Here is a 24,043-nt window from a genome sequence, read left to right on the forward strand (position 1 = left end):
TTATAAAACTAAGTGACTGAATTGCTGCCAGCACCCACTGAAGTGTCCAAAGTGTATCTTGTATATGTGGCAAGACACACCTTTGGACACTGTAACTGAGTGATTAACAGCTATTATAGTCATATTGCTGATACACAAAGCTTGTCTTCCAGATTTAGGATTAAATCAATGATGCCCAAAGATGGACTTTCCAAATCCAATGTTACGATGAATGCATATCATAAGAGTAGTGCAGTGCTGAAGGAGACCATTCAGCCCATCATTTCTGTACTGGTTCAAAGAAGCAATTCACTTAGTGCCTCCATGTAATGTTGCTCATTCTTCCTTTTCAAATAGGAGTCTAAAGTCGTTTTGAATGCCTCTGTTCTCAGCCTCCATCACATTTTCAGGCAGTGCATTCCAGACCCTAAACACTTGATGCATGGAAAAACCTTTTTCTTACGACAGTTTGATTCTTTTGCCAATTACTTCTAAATGTGCTCTCTTGTTCTCAATCCTTTCACGTGTAAGAACACTTTGCCCCATCAAGACTCATCTACCTCTATTGGATCCTTCTCAGCCTCATTTTCCAAGGAAAATAGTCCCAACTGCATCCCTGGAAGCATTTTTGTAAATTTCTTCCCTCCTCTCTCCAAATAAATTCACATCCTTCCTACAATGTGGTGCTCAGAACTGCATTAATTATCCCAGCTATAGCTGAACTGATGGCTTATACTAGTAACCGACAATAACTTGAATATTTTTATGCTGATCAGCAACAATGCTGAATGCACACCAAGTGCTTCAGTAACAAATGATTCAAATTGCTGTAGTGCTGAATTAGGTGCAGCTTTGTATTGTCAGCGAGTTTTTGGCTTGAGAGTGTCCATAGTTATTTTAGAGGATTTTATTTGGATCAGCATGCTGGACCAGATCTGAACGCAAAGTCTCAGGAGCCAGGGTCCAAGAAGCAGCCAACACATATTCCTTGGAAATTACGAGGGGTGTTTTAGGCAAGAAAACATGCAAGCACTGGTACCCACAGAACTGCATCCAACAAAAACCAGTAATTTCTACAAAGGAAGTCCTGGCAGGATGGAGTAAAGAGCAAGAGAATCCAAAAATGAAACAGTAAATTTAAGTGACTGTGTTCTTGGGAAAATATCTTTTCTTTAGATTGGAGAAGCATTCAGTTTGGATATGTTCTACATCAGCTGCTAATTCTCTTTCTTACCAGACTGGTTATGTCCAGCAGTGTGCAGATTAGTAGTTCATGACTTAATGATTAGACCTAATGATTAGATATTCCAAACTTACATTAAACCTCACATACAGGCGAGGAACAATGAAAGGACTTTTCATGAAAAAGGATAAATTGGCTCCAATATCAAATTTATTAGGCTGCAATTAGCCACTAAATGTACAATACTCTGGACAATGCCCAGCTCACAGTACAACCTCATATGTTACATTCAGGCTTTGACACTTTTTGGAAAAATAAACTTAATTCTACCTATAGACAAATCGTCTACAGAGAAAGAGTAAATTACAAAGAATTCTCAAGTTATACAGACAACTGGAAAAATAGAGGATCTAAACTAATGAAATAAACAGACCAGTTTAAAATTCCCAATTGTCCAGGTGGAGTGCTCCAACTGAAACTTAAAAGCATGAATCTTGTCAGCGTACATCTGAGATACTGACTGGAACAATCACTTGATCGGCATAAATCAATGAACTGTAATAATTTGACCAGCATAAACCAATGCACTGCTGCATTGTACTTGTAAAAGTTAGTACTAAGTTCATATACAATTATAATCTTTTTGAACACCAGCATATATTACCAAGGAAACAGTCCTAACTGCAGCAGCAGTGGTGCAGGCCTATTTTCTCCAACCAGGAGCCAAAGTTCACAGCCAAGGCTATCTTGCCTAGACATTATTTTTCTAGTCTTTCTATTGAAAGACAATTTTGAGGTTGGAAAAGCAGCAGTTCTGGGAATATAAACAACTTAATAAAGTAACAAGAGATCAATTCCACCTCTTCAAGGTAACAAATCAATCCACATAAAAATAAAACATGCCAACTAGTTGTGTGATAAAACAGGGTGATAAAATGAAAATGTAACCTGATGGTTTAACAGTTAGAGCCAGTGTTCATGCAGTTTGTACAGCTGTTACAACAACTCGAGTATGACAACTGGCTTCCTTGCACTGGGGTGGGGTGGGGCGGGTAATTATAGAGAGCGAGAGAATGTCCGACACAGAGTGAGCATGACAGTGAGAAAGATTTTGGCAAATCATGATGAGTGGCCACTATTGCATGGGTTTGACAACCCCCAAGGGACAATAGTTACTGACACCATCCGGGGTAGTATGCTCACTGAGGGAACAAACCAAAATCTCTGTCTCAGCACAGAAATAGAGGGGTGGGGACCAATGATGGGAAAATGCAAGAATCACCATAGCCCACCTGTACCTAAACTATCATGTCTAAACCCATATCTTCCCTCCAGTCAGATGATTCTAACTTGAAACATGAAGTTAGTGACGAAAGAGTTAATTTTACAATAGACACAATGGTAAGAGAGAAGCCACACAAGAGTTGAAGTTTAAATGAATCGACATATGATGCAAAGTATTGTTGATGACATTAGATCCTTGAATTAAACATTTGCAGTTTGAGACAGGACAGAGCTCACATAACTGGCTTCACAAATTCTCCACTGGAACATGAAGAGGAAAATCTATAGTGTTGACTGTTTGCTGGCTTTTGATCACTTCTCAACCAGCCTTGATGATACTCTCCCAAATGAGATAATAATATATAGTGATAACTCTCTATGGCTTAAAATCTACCAGCACTAATTATCTGAGCTGATGGATGAGGAATAACCAATGAGAGCAAAGAAAGAACATGTTTATTACCGCTGTCTTTATAAGGCAAGAGCACAAATATTCAAAAAACACTTTCTTACTTGCTCTCAAGTAACAGCAATATTTAATAGAGATTAGTAATCTGTAGTGGAAGTCACTACAATCAAAGTCAATTCAAATCATATCTTCCACAGCCCATCAGCACCCACATTAAAAACAAACCCATCACAGGTCAAAGTACAAACCTAGGGTCACAACTTTCCTTTAAGTTGTTCTTTATCTTGCTCAACAACCCAAGATACCTGAGCTATCAACATCAGCACAAGTTCTAATTGTGATACACTAAGTCAAAAAAGCAGAAAAGAGAAAAGCAGAGGAAAGGTTCTGCAACATATTATGAAACCTCTGGTCACTGATTTCACTTGACTGTTTCAAGGGCAGGTTTATTTTAACTGCAGACAACAGCAGCAGGAGCATATTTGGCTGGGATGGAGAGGGGCAGAAATGTGGTTAAACACAAAAGATGAGGCATCAGTGCAAAAGGAAAAAGTCTTCTTCATTCACCTGCACCTCAAAATGACAGCGTATGACAGAAAATAAAATGTAAGTAGTATATACATCTGTTCAATAATTTGCATCTGCAACAACCACCACTCAAATGTGGGACATAAGACTATCAAAACCATTTTGAGCCACCCCAAACCTTCTGACAAGCCAAATTACAGTTGACAATTACCAAAGTCCAAACATCCATTACCTCAACCAACCTCCTCGAGTTAGCCCGGCCACAGGTGGCATGCCTGGTGGTGGCGGCGGTGGTGGTCCAGGAGGTTGCCCCCCAGGCGGTACTGTGGGGGGAGGGTAACTGGTTGGCGGAAGACCCAGTGCTGGTGGAGGTGGCACCGTATGAGCAGGGGGAATTCGGGGAGGGGGCAGGTAAGTAGGATTGTACCCTGGTGGGGGATATCCTGGATTAGGAGGGGGGATGTTAGGTGGATAATTTGTGGGAGGAGGCACAGATGGATTGGGGTACACGTGCGGATGGTAAGGGACATGAGTTGGAGGTCCATAAGATGGCATGCTTCCATACGAGGGTCCGTCAGTCTTCATCATAGACTGCAGACTCTGGAAACCTTCCCCAGACATGTAGGAGCTTGTTGTCGACATCCCCATTATGTAAGCAGCAGACGGTGGAGGCCGTTGAGGAATCTGTGGCTGTTGGTGTACAGTAGGAGGATGAAGAGGTGGTGGGATGGAAGGTTTTGCCACTTCTGAGGCATTTCCTGTTGGAGGTGGTTCACTTTCTATGATGCTGGTCCCTGTACTTATGGATGGTTTGCGTTCTACAAATTGGAAAAAAAAAGGGCACATTTTAACTTCAAGTACGAAACAAATGTGGAACAATTTCACATAGGAACAAAGCAAGCAACAATCCCTTATTCTTGGGAGCAATGGGAGCAGAAAAGTGGAGGCAAGTCTCAGAAGGCAGCAGAAATGGATATAAACAAAAATAGATGAGTGCAATCAATCAGGTCAAACAACAACTCTCAGCCGTGAATACAATTTAGGGGTGGTACCAAATCATGATCAGTGCATCACACCTTAGCAAGGAATTTGGGTAGATGGAAGAGGAGGCATTTGAGAAATAAAAAGGGGTTTTGAACTCCTGCAGTCAAGGCAGCAGCTCACAGCCACGTTCTCAAGAGCAATTAGAAACCAGCATTAAATGCTAGCCTAGTCAGCAGCACCCAAGTAGCATGAGAGAATAAAAAAAATGTCAGTCTGTCTTTGAGAATGGTTGTGTTAAGGCTGAACCTTACTTTGCCTTCACCCTCATATACTATTTAATAACTGAAGCTGGCACACAGGCTGACCTTTTACACTTGCATTGACTCAGGATAATTGTGACCATAAAGCAGTATGTGAATCTGCCTCCTTCCAGCTTCCCATCCAAGTTCCTGGCTAACTGAGCTAACTAACTTCCCTTTACTGTACTCGAACGAGGGAGTTAAACCTGATCAGATAATACCCTAGTGAGATCAGTCATTTTTGCATTCCTCATTTTCACCATCTTCATTAGTTTGATACAATTACAGTATAGTTTCATGGGTTTAGTCTTTTTGGATACCAGGTGTATCTAAACAACATCTCAAGCCAGGAAAATCCTACGGCAAACCTATTTTGACTGATTTTACCTCAAATGGTATAACAGTGGATTTTAACATCCTTAGACAGGTGACTGAATGAACAGCCAAATATCCATTACCATGCTCCTTTCTGAAACAATGGAGGCACATCAGGGCAGCTTCAGATTTTATGATGGCCATATTGGCACCACAAAGCTGTCACAGCCAAAGGAACTATGGTTCAGGGAAAATGATTTACTTAGAAATTTGGGAACAGAGGTAGAAACAAAAAAAACGTGATACAGCATAATCATTTAGGTAGGCTTCTAGCTCACTAAGCATTAAAAACCAGAGACATAATATCTTTGCTTCTAAAAAGAAAGAATTTCCTCGAATGTGGAAAGTTAATTATACCGGGAGAGTAGTCAAAGACAAAATGGTATGAAAATAATCGGTGACAAGGAATTGAAGAAGGTTACCTCTGATTACATCACAATCTTGATCAGATGGGCCAATGGCTGAGGATTGGCAGATGGGAGTTTAATTTAGATAAATGCAAGGTGCTGCATTTTGGGAAAGCAAATCTTAGCAGGACTTATACGCTTAATGGTAAGGTCCTAGGAAGTGCTGCTGAACAAAGACCTTGGAGAGCAGGTCCATAGCTCCTTGAAAGCAGAGTTGCAGGTACATAAGACAGTGGTGGTGGTGTTTGGCATGCCTACCTTTATTGCTCAGAGTATTGAGTACAGGATTTGGGAGGTCATGTAGCGGCTAGGATATTGTGAAACTTGAAAGGGTTCAGAAAAGATTTACAAGGATGTTGCCAGGGTTGAAGGGTTTCAGCTATACGGAGAGGCTGAATAGGCTGGGGCTGTTTTCCCTGGAGCGATGAAGCCTAAGGGATGACCTCAGATGTTTATAAAATCATGAGGGGCATGGATAGGATAAATAGACAAAGTCATTTCCCTGTGGTAGGGGAGTCCAGAACATGAGGGCATAGGTTTAAGGTAAGAGAGAGGAAAGATATAAAAGGGACCTAAGGGGCAGCTTTTTCATGCAGAGGGTGGTGTGTGTATGGAATGAGCTGCCCGAGGGAATGGTGGAGGCTGATACAATTGCAATATTTACAAGGCATTAAGGATGGGCATATGAATAGAATGGATTTAGAAGGATATAGGCCAAGTGCTGGCAAATGGGACTAAATTAGGTTGGGTATTCTGGTCGGCATGGATGAATTGGACTGAAGGATCTATTGCCACACTGTACATCTCTATGACTATGTAATTATGGTACTTTTTAATGATCCGTAGCAAAACGCAAATGTTGCTAGGCAACTTCAAATGTGTGGAACATCTTGTCTTCAAGTGGGTTAAAAACAAATGTAGTTTTCCCGTTATCTTAAATTAACATCAAGGCAATAGGCCAATATTCTTATTTAAAATCAAAATGACCTCTGCATTTCAATTGAATGTAATTAGAACATGCAATACAGGATAAAGTCCATACTAACAATAAAACATGACTGTTTGCACATACAAAGTGAAGCAATGGACTATAGCAAACCACTTGCAAACATGATCCCATTTTAGTTGATGTTCATCTTCTTAGAAGAGATTAGGAATGAGCGAAGGATGGCAAGGAATGCCCACATCGGAAATACAGAAATGACTTGAATTTCATGAAAACCCAAGGGGAGTTATGAAACACAAACCCAAAACATTTCACAGGTCGTGAATAAATTTTGAGTTGTAGTGATTGCATTAACTTATGATAGTGTAACATCACCCACTCCCCATCGGCAGTAGCAGAAAAGTTAAAATTACCATTTCAGATGTTGAAGTTAGGAGTCATACAAAATAGGCCAAACTTATTTATCTGCCAAACTGTAACTGCATTGTTATTAATTCAGGTCTTCCAATGGAAGAAACTTTGTGCTCACTCTATCCATTCTTGTCTGCTCTCAAAAATACACGACAATAAGCCACAACAGGCCATCACATTAAATAAATCCAACTGTGAAACAGCTAATAAATGGCTAATAAATCAAATAAATAAAAAATACAGATGCACTTACTACTTTATTGGAGGATCAGTGCATGCAATTTACTGGCAGAAATTTTAAAAAGCTCACCTGGAGGAGGGTGAGTAGTTGGTGGCAATACTGGGTGTGGGGTTTCCAGTTTGGGAATTTTGGGAGGCTGCAGCTCTGTTGGAGGTGAGAAACATACAGATTTCAGATATTTACGAAACAAATATACGAGAAATATAAATACACATATTTTAAAGGGGAGTTCTACAAAATATAAAATCATTAAAACTGCCAGGTTAAAATGCAAACGTTCATGGATGGCTTTCAGGGAGGTAAAATGAGCTCCTTATCCATCTATGCCTATATGAGAAGTTAAACCACACAGATATTCATGATTTGGAGATGCCGGTGTTGGACTAGGGTGCACAAAGTTGAAAATCACAACACCAGGTTTAGTCCAACAGGTTTAATTGGAAGCACATTAGCTTTCGGAGTGCCGCTGACAACCACCTGGTGAAGGAGCGACGCTCCGAAAGCTAATGCTTCCAATTAAACCTGTTGGACTATATCCTGGTGTTGTGCGATTTTTAACTTCATACAAATATTGCCCTTTTATGAGCTCTGAATCAGGCAGACAATCCACTCATTTACAAACAATTATGGTGGCTATTGACCTGGAAACAGTAAGGAAAACTTACAATTGTAAAAATTATAAATTTCACAGACATTGAGAATTTTGAGAAGATTAGTAGCAAAGGTTGAGGTCCTGGATGTAGGTTTGCTCGCTGAGCTGAAAGGTTCATTTTCAGATGTTTCATCACCCTACTAGGTAACATCTTCAGTGGGTCTCCAGGCAAAGATGTTACCTAGTAGGGTGACGAAATGTCTGGAAATTTTGAGAATGCTTGCAAAGGACTTAAGAGTTTGTAGAACTTGCAGTCTTCTTGGTTGATATGAAATACTGATGCATGAAAACATTTTGTATTTTCTACGTAACGTAGAAACCCTTGACCTGTAAGCAGTGCCATCAAGGAAAGCTGCACATTAAAGAGTTGCAGGTACAAAGGAGCGCTAACTCTAGGAGACCACAGGCAATTAGCATATCAAATGCAGACATAAAAAGAGAGAAAATAAGAACAAAACGATCAACACACCATATCCTTCCAAAAGAAGAAATAGATCTCTCTCAGAAAATGAGATTGTACTTGGCCAAAAATGATACAGGGATACTTGAAAGCAAACACAAGCAGGCCGAGAAAGTTATGTTACCGTGAAGTTGTAAGACAGTTCAGAGATCTAAACAGCTGGCTCATAATTGGCCAAACTGAACTAGACAGTTACTGGCTCTTGGTGTAGTTACTCCATCAGGTCTGTTACAATCACAGAAGAGTGTGTTACTGAGAATGCGATTGTTGTATAGGACTCGTGACCTAACCGGTTTGATAAAGATCAGTCCCATATTGTGGGACTCCGTAATTATGTATTGTTATATTTATACAGGGAGTAAATGGGGGTGCTTGTGGTCTTGCAAGACGTAACTTTATCATGTTGACTACTTAATGCAAAATATACTTTTTATTTAAAATTATTTGGCTGTTAATTCATGTTAAATTTATATGAATTCTGGTTTGCATTTATAAAATGAAACTTATTTGGCAATTTCTATGAGGGATCACTTGGCAAAGCCAGTTACTGTCCTGTGCAAGAAAGAGACACAGACATAACTATGGTACAATTACTACAAAGCAGGATGCACAACAAAGGTTAAAGCCTAAAAAACGTTACCGGTTGTCTTGCCATCTTCCTTTGGCGAAGCCACCTAATTATGGAAGAAGCAAATATAAATAAAAAGTTAAAACTCAACATGACAACGTGGTAGAACTTTGAGTAGAATAAAACAGAGCATCATGGCATGCTTTACTTTGTTATCAGCCCGCACCTTTAATCACAAAGAATATATCTTGACCAGAAATGATAATATATTTATATTGTTTGACTTACTGCAGGGCGCTTAATCTGCCGAGGCGGTGTTGACTGAGGTGAAAGTTTTTTGGTTTGCTGCACCTGCAGTGGTGGTATCGGTTGCTCCAAACTTGGTATTGTTGGCAGTTGTGGCTGGGGTGCCTGGGGCATCTGTTGTTGACCCTGGGAATAAAGGTCCAGTATCTGATGGCAGATGTCTATGCAAGACCAAAAGAGCATCAGTCATTTTAACTGTAGAGAAACATATAGTCAAGGATATAGCTTTTATACAACTGATCAAGGTAGAAAACCAATCTAAGTTTGGAAAACGTAAAGCAACTGCATTGGGTTATCAAGTCAAGGCACCTTAATTTTATATTTACAATAGCTTCATTCCATATAAAGGAATATCAATTAAATGATCAATCCTTCAAATCCTGACTGAAGCACTGGATTAGTTTATTGAGAGACTAAAAATCACTACTATTACATAAACTATACCAGGTTTAAGTTTTTCTTCCCTCCACCCTGTTTCAAGTTTAGGTTTATATCTTAACCCTTACAGTCTAAAAGAGCAATTGCATGTTGGAAAACAAACACAAGGTTGGCAAAATGATAACTTTCCCCAGAACATAAATGAAGATCTACATCAAACTACTCTTATTAAATACAAAAAGCATTTTTTAATAAAAAAACCTCAAAAAAAAGCTTTAGAAACATACAAGCAAATGTGTGTGCAACACATCATATTTTGAAGAGATATTGTCAACATTGCCTTAGTGATCTGTACTGTTTACTGTACCTTCCAGTAGTTCCACAGGCACATCCTGTACAAACTGTTCCCACCACCTTCTGTAAATGGGCTTAGCTGACCACTCTTGGATTTCAAATTTGCACAGCCTACCAGCTAGGTACATCACAGCCACAGCAATGATCTCTGGCTCCCATTGCAGACAAAGCATGGTGCACAGGCTACAAGACAAAAAGTACATTAGGATAAGAAAAAAGCTCACAGATAAAAGTCCTTTAAAAGTCTTAGAATATATCCATTTAATGCCCAAATAGGCTTTTACATTTTTATTTTACAGTAGATTTAAAAAACAATTATCTTACCTATCATTTACAAACGTCCAAGCCATTTGCACCAGCTTTTGAAGTTTATTTTTGTCACCTGCAGAAAGAGAAAATTGGACTAACATTATGTGTAACCTCTAAGTTCAAAACCTATGAATTAAAAAAGAAAAGAAGAGTTAAGACTAAGATCTTAAGTTTTCCTATTACATTTTAAAACTGTACCTACTGGCATTGAAGCGCAATTGGCCTGTATTATTCTCACATTGCATTTGAAAGCTTTCCAACCTTTAAGGTATTAACAGAATCTCTGTCTTGATTTGCCAAAGCCCAAAGGCTGATAATTTAATTTAGTGCGCCCAAGCTTTCTGGCTCCTGATATCCCGTGGAGCCTCCAGCATACCTATAAAATTAATGTCCCCATTAATCAGCAAATGTCTCAAGGTCATATTTTACCTTGGCATTCAGATTTAGAAATTGCCTTTACTTCTAAAAATATTACTCTTCAAAATTCCAGGTTACAAAAAAAAAAGTAATTTGGGACAAACTAAATAATTAGAAGTAGAAATAGAATTATGCTAAGCTTTGAATGTCAGATTTTTAGGTCTCTAATCATGTGATTCAGGCTGCAGGTTAGACACCCTGCTTCAAATGCTTAAATGTGCTATGTTTAGAAACATGCACATAACATGCATTTCTTAGAAAACAGTAGTTCATGATTTATGTTCATGGCAGAAGATTTACCACCACCAGCTCCTAACCCCAATCTATGTAACTGGTAAATGCACAAGGCCAGATACTTAGCCACGAAGATTGCAGGTTTGGCCCCTGATCTGTTTATGCCAATAAGTGAAAGAAATAAAACAACCAGTAAATATAGCCACAAACTCCAGTTTTTTTTTCTGTTACGTAAAATAGGAGGGGTGAGAGACAGGGTGGGGGAAATCCAGAGATGTAACAACTGAGGTGACTTGCTCATGACCTTGACCCTGAGAGTGTGCACATAAGAAAAAAGAAAAAAAAGGAGTGGGCTATTTGGCTGCACGAGCCTGCAGTGCAATTTACTAAGCTCATGTCTTATTTTATACCTTGATCTACTTTCCCATATGCTTTAATGTCCAAAAATTAACTGAGCTCAGTCTTAAACATATTTCATAACAGAGCACAACTGGATGGGTTGGGGAAATACAAACATAAACACCTTAGCGAGTTTTGAGATTTGTAACTCAGCCTTGAGCTTTTGTATGTAGGTGAACTTGTTGAGCTGGAAGGTTCATGAACCTTCCAGCTCAGCGAGCAAACCTCCATCCAGAAACACCTTTGAGACAAGGAATCTCTTCTCATTTTTGTCCTAAATACCTGTCCTGAGACACTAAGGTCTGCAGATGCTGGAGATCAGAGTTGAGAGTGTATTGCTGGAAAAGCACAGCAGGTCAGGCAGCATCCAAAGAGCAGGAAAATCGATGTTTCAGGCCAGAGCCCTTCCTGATGCAGGTCTCTGGCCCAAAACGTCAATTTTCCTGCTCCTCAGATGTTATCTGACCTGCTCTGCGTTTCCAGCAACACACACACAACTCTAGTTTTGCAGCCTGGGTAAACAACAATTGTGCATCTATCCCGTCAAGCCTGTTATGAACCTGAAACTTTTCAATAATTAATTAAATAGCTAAATAACTTGGAATTTCAATTCCTATCCATACTCAAATAACACTGTTTGAGTTGACAGAATGGACACTGGCCAAACAGAAGGGTTAAGTCCCCAGGAAAATGTGTCCCAGCAAGAACCAAATCAAAACCTTACAAGGGAGTGGAGGAATAACCACAAGTGAACCACAAACAGATATAGTCAAAGAACCAAGACAACGTGAAATTTGGTGGAGTTGTGGATAATGAAGAAGGTTATCCAAGAGTACAATGGGATATAGATCAGTTGGAAAGCTGGGCAGAGAAATGGCAGATGGAGTTTAATTGCAAGCTTTGATTCTATATAGACAATTAAATAATCAAAAGATTAAATGCAATGGCTCAAACATTGGTGTAGTGATCAAGCATAACCTGGTAAGTCTTTGGGTCGAGCAAACCTTAGCAATTTCAAATATAGCTCATACTAAACAACAAAGCAGTGCTTCCCGAACCTTTTCCCAGTGACCTGACTCAAGGCTCGAAAATTGTCATGTCCCTTTGGTGAAAACAGACATGGGGTGGGGGGTGCCTTCACCCATGAGATAAGACGGGACGCAGCAGAAAATGTGAGATAGCCAAGGGGAGTGGGGAGAAGCTCCACAGCGGCCATTGTTGTTTCAATTTAGAACAAATTTCAGCTCATGCCTCAACTAGGGGAAGCCCTGCCACTGACTAGATATGATAATCCTGGAATGCAATTGTAGAGAAATTGCTTGCAATGGTGAAACTAGCAAAACTCACTATCAGGAATTTTAAAAATTCAGAAGCAGAATACATTAAAATAAGTTCTGTCAGCACTATTGAAAAAGCAAGCCAGGCGCAGTTTATTTTTCATGGCTTTTTGTATCTGATTTGAATGCGCATTCGCAAAGTGAAATACACATTGGGAGGACAACATGCTGAAACACTGATGGGTTGCGGAGTTAACATGCACAGCTTACTTCTTATAAATACATTACAGATTCTCATGTGCGTTGTATCTGTCTGCATGCATTACATTTATATACTCCCATCACTACAGCAAGTGTGCAGCAGTGCACAAATCACTAATCCTTTAGCGTGAACATTTAACATTGTATAGCAAGCAGCATTGTCAACATCAGCATGTACAAGTCAAACAAACCACTATTAGAAATGTTTATCGTACAACAAATTCAGAAGTGAACAAGGCTAGAATTAAGTTATGAGATTCAGGTGATTATTTTAATTCAAACTAGACCTGGGACTACTTTTAATTCAATCAATGCTAATTTAGCAATGGAACATCTCTTGAAAATTTAAAGATTTAAAATCCAGGATTGTCACCCCACATTTTGTACAAAATGGATTTGGACTTAAAAAGAGAGTAGTTGTGGAGGTGTGTTTTTCTGACTGGAAATCTGTGATCAGTAGTGTTCTGCCAAGATCAGTGCCAAGACCTTGTTTAAATAAAAATGATTTGGATGAAAAAGTAGATGACCTGATAAGTAAGCTTGCAGACAAGAAAATTGGTGGAGCTGTGGATAGTGAAGAAGGTTGACAAAGGATACAGTAGGACATAGATCATTTCAAAGGTTGGGGTGGAAAAATGGCAGATGGAACTTAATCTGGACAAGTGTAAGGCAATGCATTTCGGGAAGTAAATTTCAAGAGGAAAGTATACTCTAAGTGGCAGGATACTTAGGAGCATTGATATAAAGAAGGATCTTTAGGCAACATGTGGATAAGGTGGCATGCATTCCTTCAGCAATAGTGGCAAAGAGTATAAAAGTTAGCCTATCATGTTGCAGCTGTATAAAACTAATTCAGTAAAATTTGGAGCATTATTGCAGTTCTGGCCAACACTCTATAGGAAGGATGTGGGGGCTTTGGAAGGTGCGAAAAATGATGTTGCCTAGATTGGAGTTTATTATCTACAAAGGAAAAATTGGTCAAACATGGATTGTTTTTGCTAGAGCATTGGAGGTTGAGGGGCAACCTGATAGAAGTATATAAAGTGAGAGGCATGGATGGGGTGGATAGTCAGATCCTTTTTCCCAGTATTGAAATGTCAAAATCTAGGGGGCATAGGTTTAAGTGAGAGTGGGAAAGTTTAAAAGAGATGTGCAAGGAAGATTTCTTTTCTACATAGAAGCTTGGAATGTGTTGCTTGGGGGAGATGGTAGATGTGGATACGATAGCAACGTTTAAGAGGCATTTAGATAGACACTTGAATAGGCAGGGAATAGAGGGGTATGGACCATGTACAGGCAGATGGGATTAGTTTTGAATATCATGGTTTGTTCAGACATGGTGGGCCAAAAGACCTGTTCCTGAGTTGTACTGTTCTATGTACACTGTTACAATTACTATCTTCAGAAACATAGTATTCAAGGGATAGCTGTTTAAGTTTTGTTTGAAATATGATTTCCATTCTAATCAGTGTTTAAAAACAAAACTGACAAACAATAAATTGAAATTACAGAGATTCTGCATAAACATTTAATTCCAGTACCTTTAAGCTGTTTAGCATACTTAAGCAAGAACTGATAGGGATGTTCAACCTGCAAGTCGAATTTAATTGTCTGTAACAAAATCCTCTCCAGTACCATGACTTCTTCCTAATTTAAAAACAAGACGAAAAGAAACAATAAGTAAAAACATGGATTCTCTGTTTTAAAATTATAGTATGGTAATGACATGCATTCTTAGGACTACATTATTCCTTTTCATATAGCGTTTTACTGCTAAACAGCATATCTGTTCTGAAACTATTTGATTTAACATTACTGTACAAATGAGAAAAATAGGAATATGTTATTTGGCCCCATGAGCTGGCTCCACCACAGATTAGTATTTATTTTTAAAACAAACGAAAATAGAATCACAAAAGTGAATACACTATCAAATTTGCAGCTGACACAAACATATATGGGAGAGCAAGCAGTAGTAGGATGACAAGAAGTCTGCAGAGCGTCATAGATAGGTCAAGTGTGTGAGCAAAAACTAGGCAGATGGAATATAATAAGAAAACAGGAGGCTATGCAGTTTAGTGGGAAGAGAAGAGCTGAGTATTATTTGAATGGGGAAAGGCTTTAGAAACCTGCAGAAGGGGATTCAGCTGTCTTGTGTCAGAGTCAAAGAAAGCTAGCATACAAGTTCAGCCATTAATAAGCAAGTCAAATGGATTGAAAATCTATATTTCAAAGGGAATGGAATAATAAAATAGGGAGATCTTGCTAAAACCATATAAAGCATTAGTCAGACCACACCTGAAATGCTGTGAACAGTTTTGATAATCTTATCTAAGCAAAGTTTAATGGCACTGGAGTAGTCCAGTTGATTCCATGAATGGAAGTATTTTCTTGTGAGGAAAGGTTGAATAGGTGGGGCTTGCACTCAATGGAGTTCAGAAAATTAATCATTGAAACATAGGTTTATAAATGGGAATGCATGATAGATGCAGAGAGGTTGTTTTCCCTTGTGGGAGAGTCTAGGACTAAAGCACATAATCTCAGAAAGTAGTGAATCTGTGGAATTCTTTACTATAGAAGATTTTCATGGCCAGTTAATTAAATGCATTTAAGGCAGCGATAGACAGATTTTTAATCATTAAGGGAATCAAGGGTTTCAGGGATAAGGCAATAAAATGGATTTGAGGATTATCAGATCAGCCATGATTTCATTGAAAGATGAAGCAGACTCCATGGGTTGAATTACTTTCTTCTGCTCTGACATCATATGTTCTTATGGAGGAAGATAAAATATAGTACATTCTTGTCATGTTATTGCAATATGTGGACAATGGAGTAAACAGACTAAGAACAGTTTCTCTAAACCAAGTGCATACAGAAAATGTCTGCTTCACTGGACATACTGAACAGAATTGCCTTTTTCAGAAATTCATTTACAATACAATTCTTGACTGAATTGGTCATCCATTCAATACGATCTATCCCACAGACAAAAATAAAAAAGGTATCAGGCTTTGCTGGATTGCTTGTACATCAAGTCAAGCTGAGCACAAAATGTCCCATTGCTGTTTTTAAAAATTTGCTGTTCTTTTTAAACTTTTGTTTTGCATTTCTCTGCTTACCTATTGTGAAGTTATTTGTTCCAACAGTAATTTTGCTTTTGACATTAATAGAGTCCAAGCACCAATCAACAGTATGAACAGTCTGTCACTGCAAAGTGGGAGGGCCACATTTATCTTTAAGCATCACTGCAGAAGCAGCTACAGCACAATGAGTTGAGCGAAACAAACTCTCATACACAAAAGAAATGTTCTGGATCCTATTCTGCAAAATGTGGTCTTCTATTTTTCCATTCTCCTCTTTTCCTTTTCAAAATAAGCTTGTGGACCAGATCAAAAGGAGCACTTGGACTGAATTTGCAGATGTACAATATCCTCTTAAGAAAAATAAGTGAAAAGATATTTAGCTTGAGAACAACTTCAGTTCAGTAAAGATAAAAATAGGTTTACTGTTCCATCAAGGAACACTCAATATTAGTCAATCACATTCAGAATAAAATTATCTTTGTTTACACCAACACCTTTTTTTACTCCACGAAATATTGTTGGGGGACCTGCATGATTCTATGCTACAGAAGAGAACACCAATATAGCTCAATTTTTCTAGTACTTAAAACATCTTTCCTCTTAAAAGGGTGGTAGATAACTGGAACATTCTGTCTGAAAGGGCAATAGAGGCAGAAACTCCCACCACATTGAAAAAGTGCTTGCATGTCTACTTGAAGAGCCGTGACCTGCATAGAAATGGATCAAGAGCAGGAAGGGGAGTTGATACTGGGTAGCTCTTTGTCAATTAGCATAGACATAATGTGCTGAATAACCTCCTTGTGTTGTACTTTTTTTTTTACTGACTCACCACATTGCTCATATATGTATTTTTAAAAACTACAATTAGCAATAACCTTGGGATCATCTCCAAACTGTGAAAACTGTACATCATTTAGCAAACTCCGAGCAGTTTTAATGATGTCTTTACACTTTTTAGGAGTCTCTTCTACTTTCCCAGCCAGGAAGAGGCAGCAGGCTCCTGTAACCTAAAAAAAAAGAAAGTTAAATTCTAAAAATACATCAATTTAAGGTCTAGGAGCTTTACGCGATACCTAATATTAATTGATTTGGAAAGAGTACTTCAACAAGACAATATTCTATCAGCGGGTATTGGCCTTATGCATCCAACCAGAACACAAAGAAATTTTGATACAAAATTTCTTTTAACGTACCAGTGCTGTTTACGGACAGAGGCTGCAAACTGCAGAATTATGTTGTTCGCTTTTTTATTATCCCATACCAAGCCCTTCCTTCAACTGAACAGTAAATTATTCAACCTGTGGCAATATTACTCTATAACTAGTGTCTCAGGCAATGGTACTGATACTGGTGGAGTTTGTACTTATAGCGACAAACTGCCTGGCCTGTCAGAGTACAAATCAATGCAGAACATTGCTTTGAATGATACAAACAACAGGCAAGTACAATCAGACAAGAAAACCAGTGTGTACAGAGAGACTCTACAATACCAACATGGATAATATTTCAACCTTAATTTCCATCCTAAGATTACAATGAAAGGGCTCTCTATAGCTTGTTTTAGATTTGTCATAAGATGTATACTTTAAGTGGGTGGAAGAGAAATCTTAAAACATATTGTTTACATAGTTCAAGTCTCAAGGATTCATACTATTGCTTGGAGTTTGTCAGTTGTTTCAGAATCCTTGGCAGTCATCGACATGGTTTTAGTTATTGATTGGCTCTCATCACCTCAAGATGATGGTAATCTCTGGTGGACACCTTAACATCATACACAACACTGCTGTCCACATCAACCTTCACACTAAGTGTTGCCCACCTGTCACCCTAATACTTGCTGAGCCATGACAGCTCTTGGCTAAGTAGATGCCTAGATTTAAAATGCTCCCCCTCAAAAAAAAATCAAACTCCACTGTGTCCTCTGTACCCTTGGGAGTCTACCTTAGCCCCAAATTGTCTGCTCCATTCAGTTCTGGTGTCCCCGATTTAAATACGTTCACCTTTGGTGTTCATGCCTCAGCTCCACACCCGGGTATTCTCTTTCCAAACTTTTACCTCTCCTTCACTCTTCAAAATGTTCCTAAAATGCTACCCGTTACGCCAAGCTGCTCATTCACAGCACTAATATCACCTCACGTTGCTTGGTTTGAAAGTTTGTTTTATAGTGTGCTTGTGTAATGCCATTAATTACTTCAACAGAAGTTTATTGTTGTTCAGGAAAATATAACAAAGCAATGGAGCAATGCTATCATCACACTAGTTTCATTTGGAATGACGGTCAGTACTTACATATCGTGGAAATTGCTTGAAGGAATGAAACATATAGAAACGATGAAAATATATTATTCCTGTGGCCAGTGTGTCATAATGTCTGTAGTTTTGGTTAAAGAAATATTCAGTTTGTTATGATTTCCCTCAGCAACTGTGAACAAAGCTGAAAGATAGGAATGTGATGGTGGTGCAATGAGGGTACCAAACACACCTATGAGAGGGGGCAATGCTTCTTGCACAAGTACTATTACAACAAATAACTGGATGTTGATTTCATTGTCAACACTGGAGGTTTTACACTTTAGATCTCCTCGGCCTGTTCTACACATTTCCAGACCAGTTCATCTCGCAGTCACACAGATGGAAAATTCCATGTTCAATCCCTGAATTGTGCTGACAAAAATCATTGCTATTTCCTTTCTATTTTGTTAGTGGGAAGAAAATTAAACTTTGAAGTAAGGCACATATCCAAAGGGCACAACCCAAATTTTGGTAGCTTAGTATTTACTCTGGACTGTCAGTTTTGATGATAGGATACCCGAAATGTTAACTTTGTTCCTCTCTCAAAAGAGTTCAGATCTGTGGAGCATTTCCAGCATTTTATGTTATTAAGGAGCTCAGCACCGAGATTTGGATCAAACATACCTCATTATCAGTTGTAACAATCCCATGTAAATTTACTCAATGTGCTCAATTTACCAATAATCAAAAGTATTTTCTATAAGTTCCAGACAAGAACAACAACCTGTTGGCAAGGAAAGCATCCTGTTTCTCAGCCCTCCCCATCCACGCCTCAATTAATGAATTTTGAAGAAGAAATTTTAAAAGGATACAGCCCCAAACGTGTTCCCACATCAAATATAAACCTGGCACCCTCCCGACGGTAGCGTGCCTCTGTTGCTGGATCAAGTCCTTCAAGTTGTGATGGGGTGTGGGCCAGATCCTTTTTGTCCCAATACCAGCATGGCTTCCTGAGGTCTGCATTTGCCAGTGCCGTAGTTGGGGTGGAGTTCTCCTTATTTTCCTTCATTTACCTAGAATCAGAAAACAAACTTTGACTTAGAAGTTCAATTGCCAAACGTATAATTGGTATCGCAAATAGTACTGCAGAGGGAAAATTAGAAATTGCTGGAAAAGCTCAGCAGCACTTGTGGAAAAGTGACCCTTCTGCTTTATCTCCACAGATGCTGCCAAATCTGGTGAGTTTTTCCAGCAATTTCTGTTTTTGTTTGATTTCCAGCATCAGCAGTTTTGCTTTTTGTTTAATACTGCGGGGATTTTGTTTTGTATGATAAAATGATCAAACTGCACAAAACTAGATCCTCCAGAAACCACATTGAAGTTGGCACAAGGGTCAACACTTCAAGTTCAAAACAATTTCTTGTTTTGTAAGAAAAATAGATTTCAATGCTGCATGATTTAACACAAATAGGAGTTGATTCTGTAGTTCAAAGGGTAGTTTAAAGTAACAGTGCAACATGGCCTCAGTGAATAGCAGCTGATGTTCACCATGCCAGTCTCCATTTTCTATTGGCTTGGAAAATGTTGCCAAAGTTATTAATAATATCAAGTAAAAGCAATTAGAGACAGTAAGAAATAAGTCTTTAAAAATAAATGCTGATTTGCTTTCAGCCCATCTCAAATTGCTGGTATAGACAGATTCCACCTGGACGTGGAAACAACCTTGGCCTCATCACTCAACTCTGATGCTTTGACGAAAAGAATCCAAGTGTAAGAACTAAGGTCAACTGTATGTATGTTTGCGCTACAAAATTGAAATCATGGTCAACAATTTAAATTCTGCATTCAAAATAAATGGCATGACAAAAAAATGAGTTTGCCAACTTTAACTTTATTTACTAATTTAAGTGAAAGACATGATTATTTTGACAAATCTGTGATATCATGCCACAGAATGCTGACGTTATATTCCAGATTAAGTGGTTTAGAGAAAGCCCACAATCTTTGTTTTATTATTTCAGCTGAGGGAGAAACTCATCAAGGATCACAGGAAAATAGTCTCCGTTATAAATTTTTAGTCCATTTGTTAACTTCAGCAAATTAAGTGGTCTTCAATCCCTTCCAGAACTTTGTGGAAGTGTGGGATTTGAACACTTGAGGATATTATTTGGTATCATCAGTTCCTTGGCACTGACTGCATCTACCCCTCTCAGTAAGAGTATAGTTTCTGTTCCCAGTGCAGTCCCAAAGACTGCACATTTCCAACTTAATGTCGATGATCACCACTGACTGCTGAAACCCTTCTTTAGGTCATTGCCACCCTCAGACTCTATTACTCAACGCTCACCTTGCTAGCCTATGTTTCACGTATCATAACTGGTTAATCGAAAACAGCATTCTCTCCCCCACCATGTTCCATTTAACCAACCTTTGCAAACCTGCATTCTTGACATTTTGCAAACTCAAACTTGATATTTTCATTTTCTATGACTAACTGTGCGACAACCAAACTTCAAGCTTCTCTCCATTACGTCAGAATTATCCCTTGCTGCCTTTCTAAATTCATTAGGCCATATACGCATACCCCTACCCCCACAATGCTTCTGCTTTCCACAAACTCTGGTTTCTGCTCCTTTGAATTTCAGGAATGTACTACTACCCTCGGCTCCTAAGAGCTTTGTAATTCCTTTCCTGAAACAACCATCTATGTCACTATGTTAACGGTCCCAAGTAAAAGCAGAAAAGACGACTGAGTCATGGAGATAAGGGAAGTGCCAAGATCTTGGTTAGTGTTGAAACATAATTCCTCTCTCATTGAGCAGGATACTAGTACAACAATCATCAGTACGTTTTATGGAATGACAAAGAAAAACAGATAAAGGGCGAGTACCTGAAATGAGATTGTGTTGCTGGAAACGCGCAGCAGGCCAGGCAGCATCAAGAAGTAGGAAAATCAATGTTTTGGGCCAGAGCCCGTCATAGAGTCATAATCGTAGAGATGTACAGCACGGAAACCGACTCTTCAGTCCAACTTGTCCACGCTGGCCAGATATCCCACCTGTCAGCACATGGCCTATATCCCTCCAAACCCTTCCTATTCATATACCCATCCAAATGCCTCTTAAATGTTGCAATTGTACCAGCCTCCACCACTTCCTCTGGCAGCTCATTCCATACATGTACCATCCTTTGCATGAAAAAGTTGCCCCTTAGGTCTCTTTTATATATTCCCCCTCTCACCCCAAACCTATGCACCCTCTAGCTCTGGACTCCGGCACCCCAGGGAAAAGATTTTGTCTATTTATCCTATCCATGCCCCTCAATTTTGTAAACCTCTATAAAGGTCACCCCTCAGCCTCCGATGCTCCAGGGAAAACAGCCCCAGCCTGTTCAACCTCTTCCTGTAGCTCAAATCCTCCAACCCTGGCAACATCCTTGTAAATCTTTTCTGAACCCTTTCAAGTTTCACAACATCTTTCCGATAGAAAGGAGACCAGAACTGCATGCAATATACCAACAGCAGCCTAACCAATGCCCTGTACAGAAACAACATGACCTCCCAACTCCTGTACTCAATACCCTTACCAATAAAGGAAAACATACCAAACACCGCCTTCACTATCCTATCTACCTGCGACTCCACTTTCAAGGAACTATGATCCTGCACTCCAAGGTCTCTTTGTTCAGCAAAACTCCCTCAGACCTTATCATTAAGTGTATAAGTCCTGCTAAGATTTGCTTTCCCAAAATACAGCACCTCACATTTATCTCAATTAAACTCCATCTGCCACTCCTCAGCCCATTGGCTCATCTAATTAAGATCCTGTTGTAATCTGAGGTAACCTTCTTCGCTGTCCACTACATCTCCAATTTTGGGGTCATCTGCAAACTTACTAACTATACGCTCACATTCAAATCATTTATATGAATGATGAAAAATAGGGGCCATCAGGAATCAGAAGGGGTCTGGCCCAAAACATCAATTTTTCTGCTCCTTGGATGCTGCCTGACCAGTTGTGCTTTTTCAGTAACACACTAACTCTGATTGTCAGCATCTGCAGACCTCACTGTCTCCTATAAACTGAAATGCTAACTCAGTTTCTAGTTTCACAGATATTGCCAACCCTGTTGAATATTTGCAACATTTTCTGCTTTCATTTCAGAAAGTGAGTGAGAATTGTGGAGATTTATGAAGGGAGGTCCACAGCTTCGGGTCTAAACAATAGAAGGAGCAGTTACCATTAGCAGAATAACTTAACTCAGGATGCTCAATGGATGATGATTTGAGTGTCAAGATCCTGGAACTCTGTAAAGCTGGATGGTGTTAAGAGATAGGGAAACAATGCAGAAACATAATTCTTTCATTTTTCACGTGGCAAGTGTGCTCCAACCAAAAGATGCCCAAATTGATCTTCAAAATAAAAAATAACTTCACAGTTTTCCTACACAATTAATCAGTGTTACGAGTTATCAGATTTCCTCAATGACACAACAGCAGCAGTTTATACCACCTGGAGGGCAGCACTAGCCCCAAACAGTCCCAGATGTTCACACAAAGCTTCCTTAAAACAAAGTTAAATATCACACAACATCAAGTTATTAGTCCAACAGGTTTATTTGGAATCACTAGCTTTTGAAGTGTTGCTTCTTCATCAGGTGGTCGTGGAGCAGCATCATAAGACACAGACTTTATAGCAACAGAATTGCAGTGGCATGGAATGTAATATTAAACAAATATAGCTCAAGTCTTTCATCTTTTAGAATGATGATATTAGTTATGATTTGGAGGTGCTGGTGTTGGACTGGAGTGGACAAAGTTAGAAATTAGAACACCAGGTTACAGTCCAACAGGTTTATTTAGAAGCACTAGTTTTCAGAGGGCAGCTGCTTCATCTGGTGGTTTTGGAGTATAAGCTTATAACATATAATTTATAGCAAAATATTACAGATTGATGAAACTGAAATTATATATTGAAAGACCTGGATTGTTTCTTAATGATGAAGCACCTGAAGGAGCAGTACTCTGAAAGCTAGTGCTTCCAAATAAACGTGTTGGATTATAACCTGGTGCTGAGAATGCAACTTGAAAAAAAGTTATGGGATTTATATATCAAAGAACCATTCTAAAATATGACAGACTTAAGCTAAATTTGTTCGATATTACATCCCATGACACTGCAACCCTGTTGTTATAATGTCTGTATCTTATGATGCTCCTCCACAACCATCTGATGAAGATGTAGCACTTGCGAAACTGTTGGACTAAAACCTGGTGTTGTGTGATTTTTAACTCCACCGCAGTCCAACACCTGCGCTTAAAACAACGAAAACAGGAATTAGCGCTGGCTGCCCGGACAATGGCTCAAAAGTAAATTATCCACAGGACACGAAAGGATTCTTTGCAAATCGCATCTCTTTATTTTGGCCGGGGGCGGGAGGAGAGGTCCACTGAACTTCAATGAAGTGATGGGCTCAGTACAATCAGTAGATGTGAAACTTCGATATAAACCCTACTACCGATCCCCGTCTCCTCAGAAGAGGCAGGAGGCCCGAACCAGCAGCCGGCTCCACTTTCGTGGGAAGGGGAGGGGGGCGGGTGCAAATCACAGCCCAAAAGTGAACGTAACTCCGGCGCAGCAATATGTGCCCGCCTCGCTCGCTCTCTTACCTCGGGCGGTGTTGAGGCCCGGCCTCACACTGCACCACGCTCGGTTCCACAATCAAACGAAAAACCTCCTTCTCTCCACGACCGCCCAGCTCAAGTCGCTTCCCCACGAACAATCAACTAGTTCGGTCTCAAAAACTACGGCGGGATCCGAGGAAACAACGGGGAAGAGTACGAAGGCGGGCCGACAAACGGAACTGCTCACGATCTTCCTCCCCGACACCGGCACTTTCACTCCAAACTTCCCAAACGATTCAGACAGGGCGCCGCCATTTTGAACAGACCACCCCCACACGAACGACGGGAAAGTGCGCATGCGCAACCGTGTTCTTTCCTCCCCACCCCGGAGACCGTGTCCGTCGGGAACGTAAAATGATTGACGGCCGCCCCAAGCCTACT

The 24,043-nt window shown here is 39.6% G+C and overlaps 1 protein-coding gene across 2 annotated transcripts; it reads right to left on the minus strand.

Moving 5' to 3' along the window:
• Positions 1–1,354: 1,354 nt before the first annotated feature.
• ccnk (cyclin K) lies at positions 1,355–23,956 on the minus strand. Of its 2 annotated transcripts, none has more exons than XM_072568249.1 (11): positions 23,648–23,956; positions 18,852–19,052; positions 18,037–18,118; positions 16,623–16,754; positions 14,203–14,308; positions 10,089–10,146; positions 9,778–9,947; positions 9,015–9,193; positions 8,799–8,832; positions 7,116–7,190; positions 1,355–4,201 (listed from the first exon to the last, which is right to left on the minus strand). In XM_072568249.1, the coding sequence occupies exons 2-11, from the start codon at positions 19,046–19,048 to the stop codon at positions 3,612–3,614; spliced, it is 1,623 nt and encodes a 540-aa protein (XP_072424350.1). In that variant the 5' UTR covers positions 19,049–19,052; positions 23,648–23,956; the 3' UTR covers positions 1,355–3,611. The 2 variants fall into 2 exon arrangements, with proteins under 2 accessions (XP_072424350.1, XP_072424349.1); XM_072568248.1 differs by having other exon boundaries at positions 10,089–10,167.
• Positions 23,957–24,043: the final 87 nt, after the last annotated feature.

The sequence above is a fragment of the Chiloscyllium punctatum genome, chromosome 4, assembly GCF_047496795.1.
Source record: "Chiloscyllium punctatum isolate Juve2018m chromosome 4, sChiPun1.3, whole genome shotgun sequence".
Classification (NCBI taxonomy): Eukaryota; Metazoa; Chordata; class Chondrichthyes; order Orectolobiformes; family Hemiscylliidae; genus Chiloscyllium; species Chiloscyllium punctatum.

Excerpts from the sequence above, each read along its gene's own strand:
- ccnk (XM_072568248.1), bottom strand. The coding sequence starts at position 19,048 with ATGAAGGAAAATAAGGAGAACTCCACCCCAACTACGGCACTGGCAAAT. Across the intron at positions 9,194-9,777 it reads GCCTGTGGAACTACTGGAAG|ACATCTGCCATCAGATACTG; the intron begins GTACAGTAAACA and ends GGTCTTGCATAG. Across the intron at positions 4,202-7,115 it reads AACTACTCACCCTCCTCCAG|AACGCAAACCATCCATAAGT; the intron begins GTGAGCTTTTTA and ends TCCAATTTGTAG.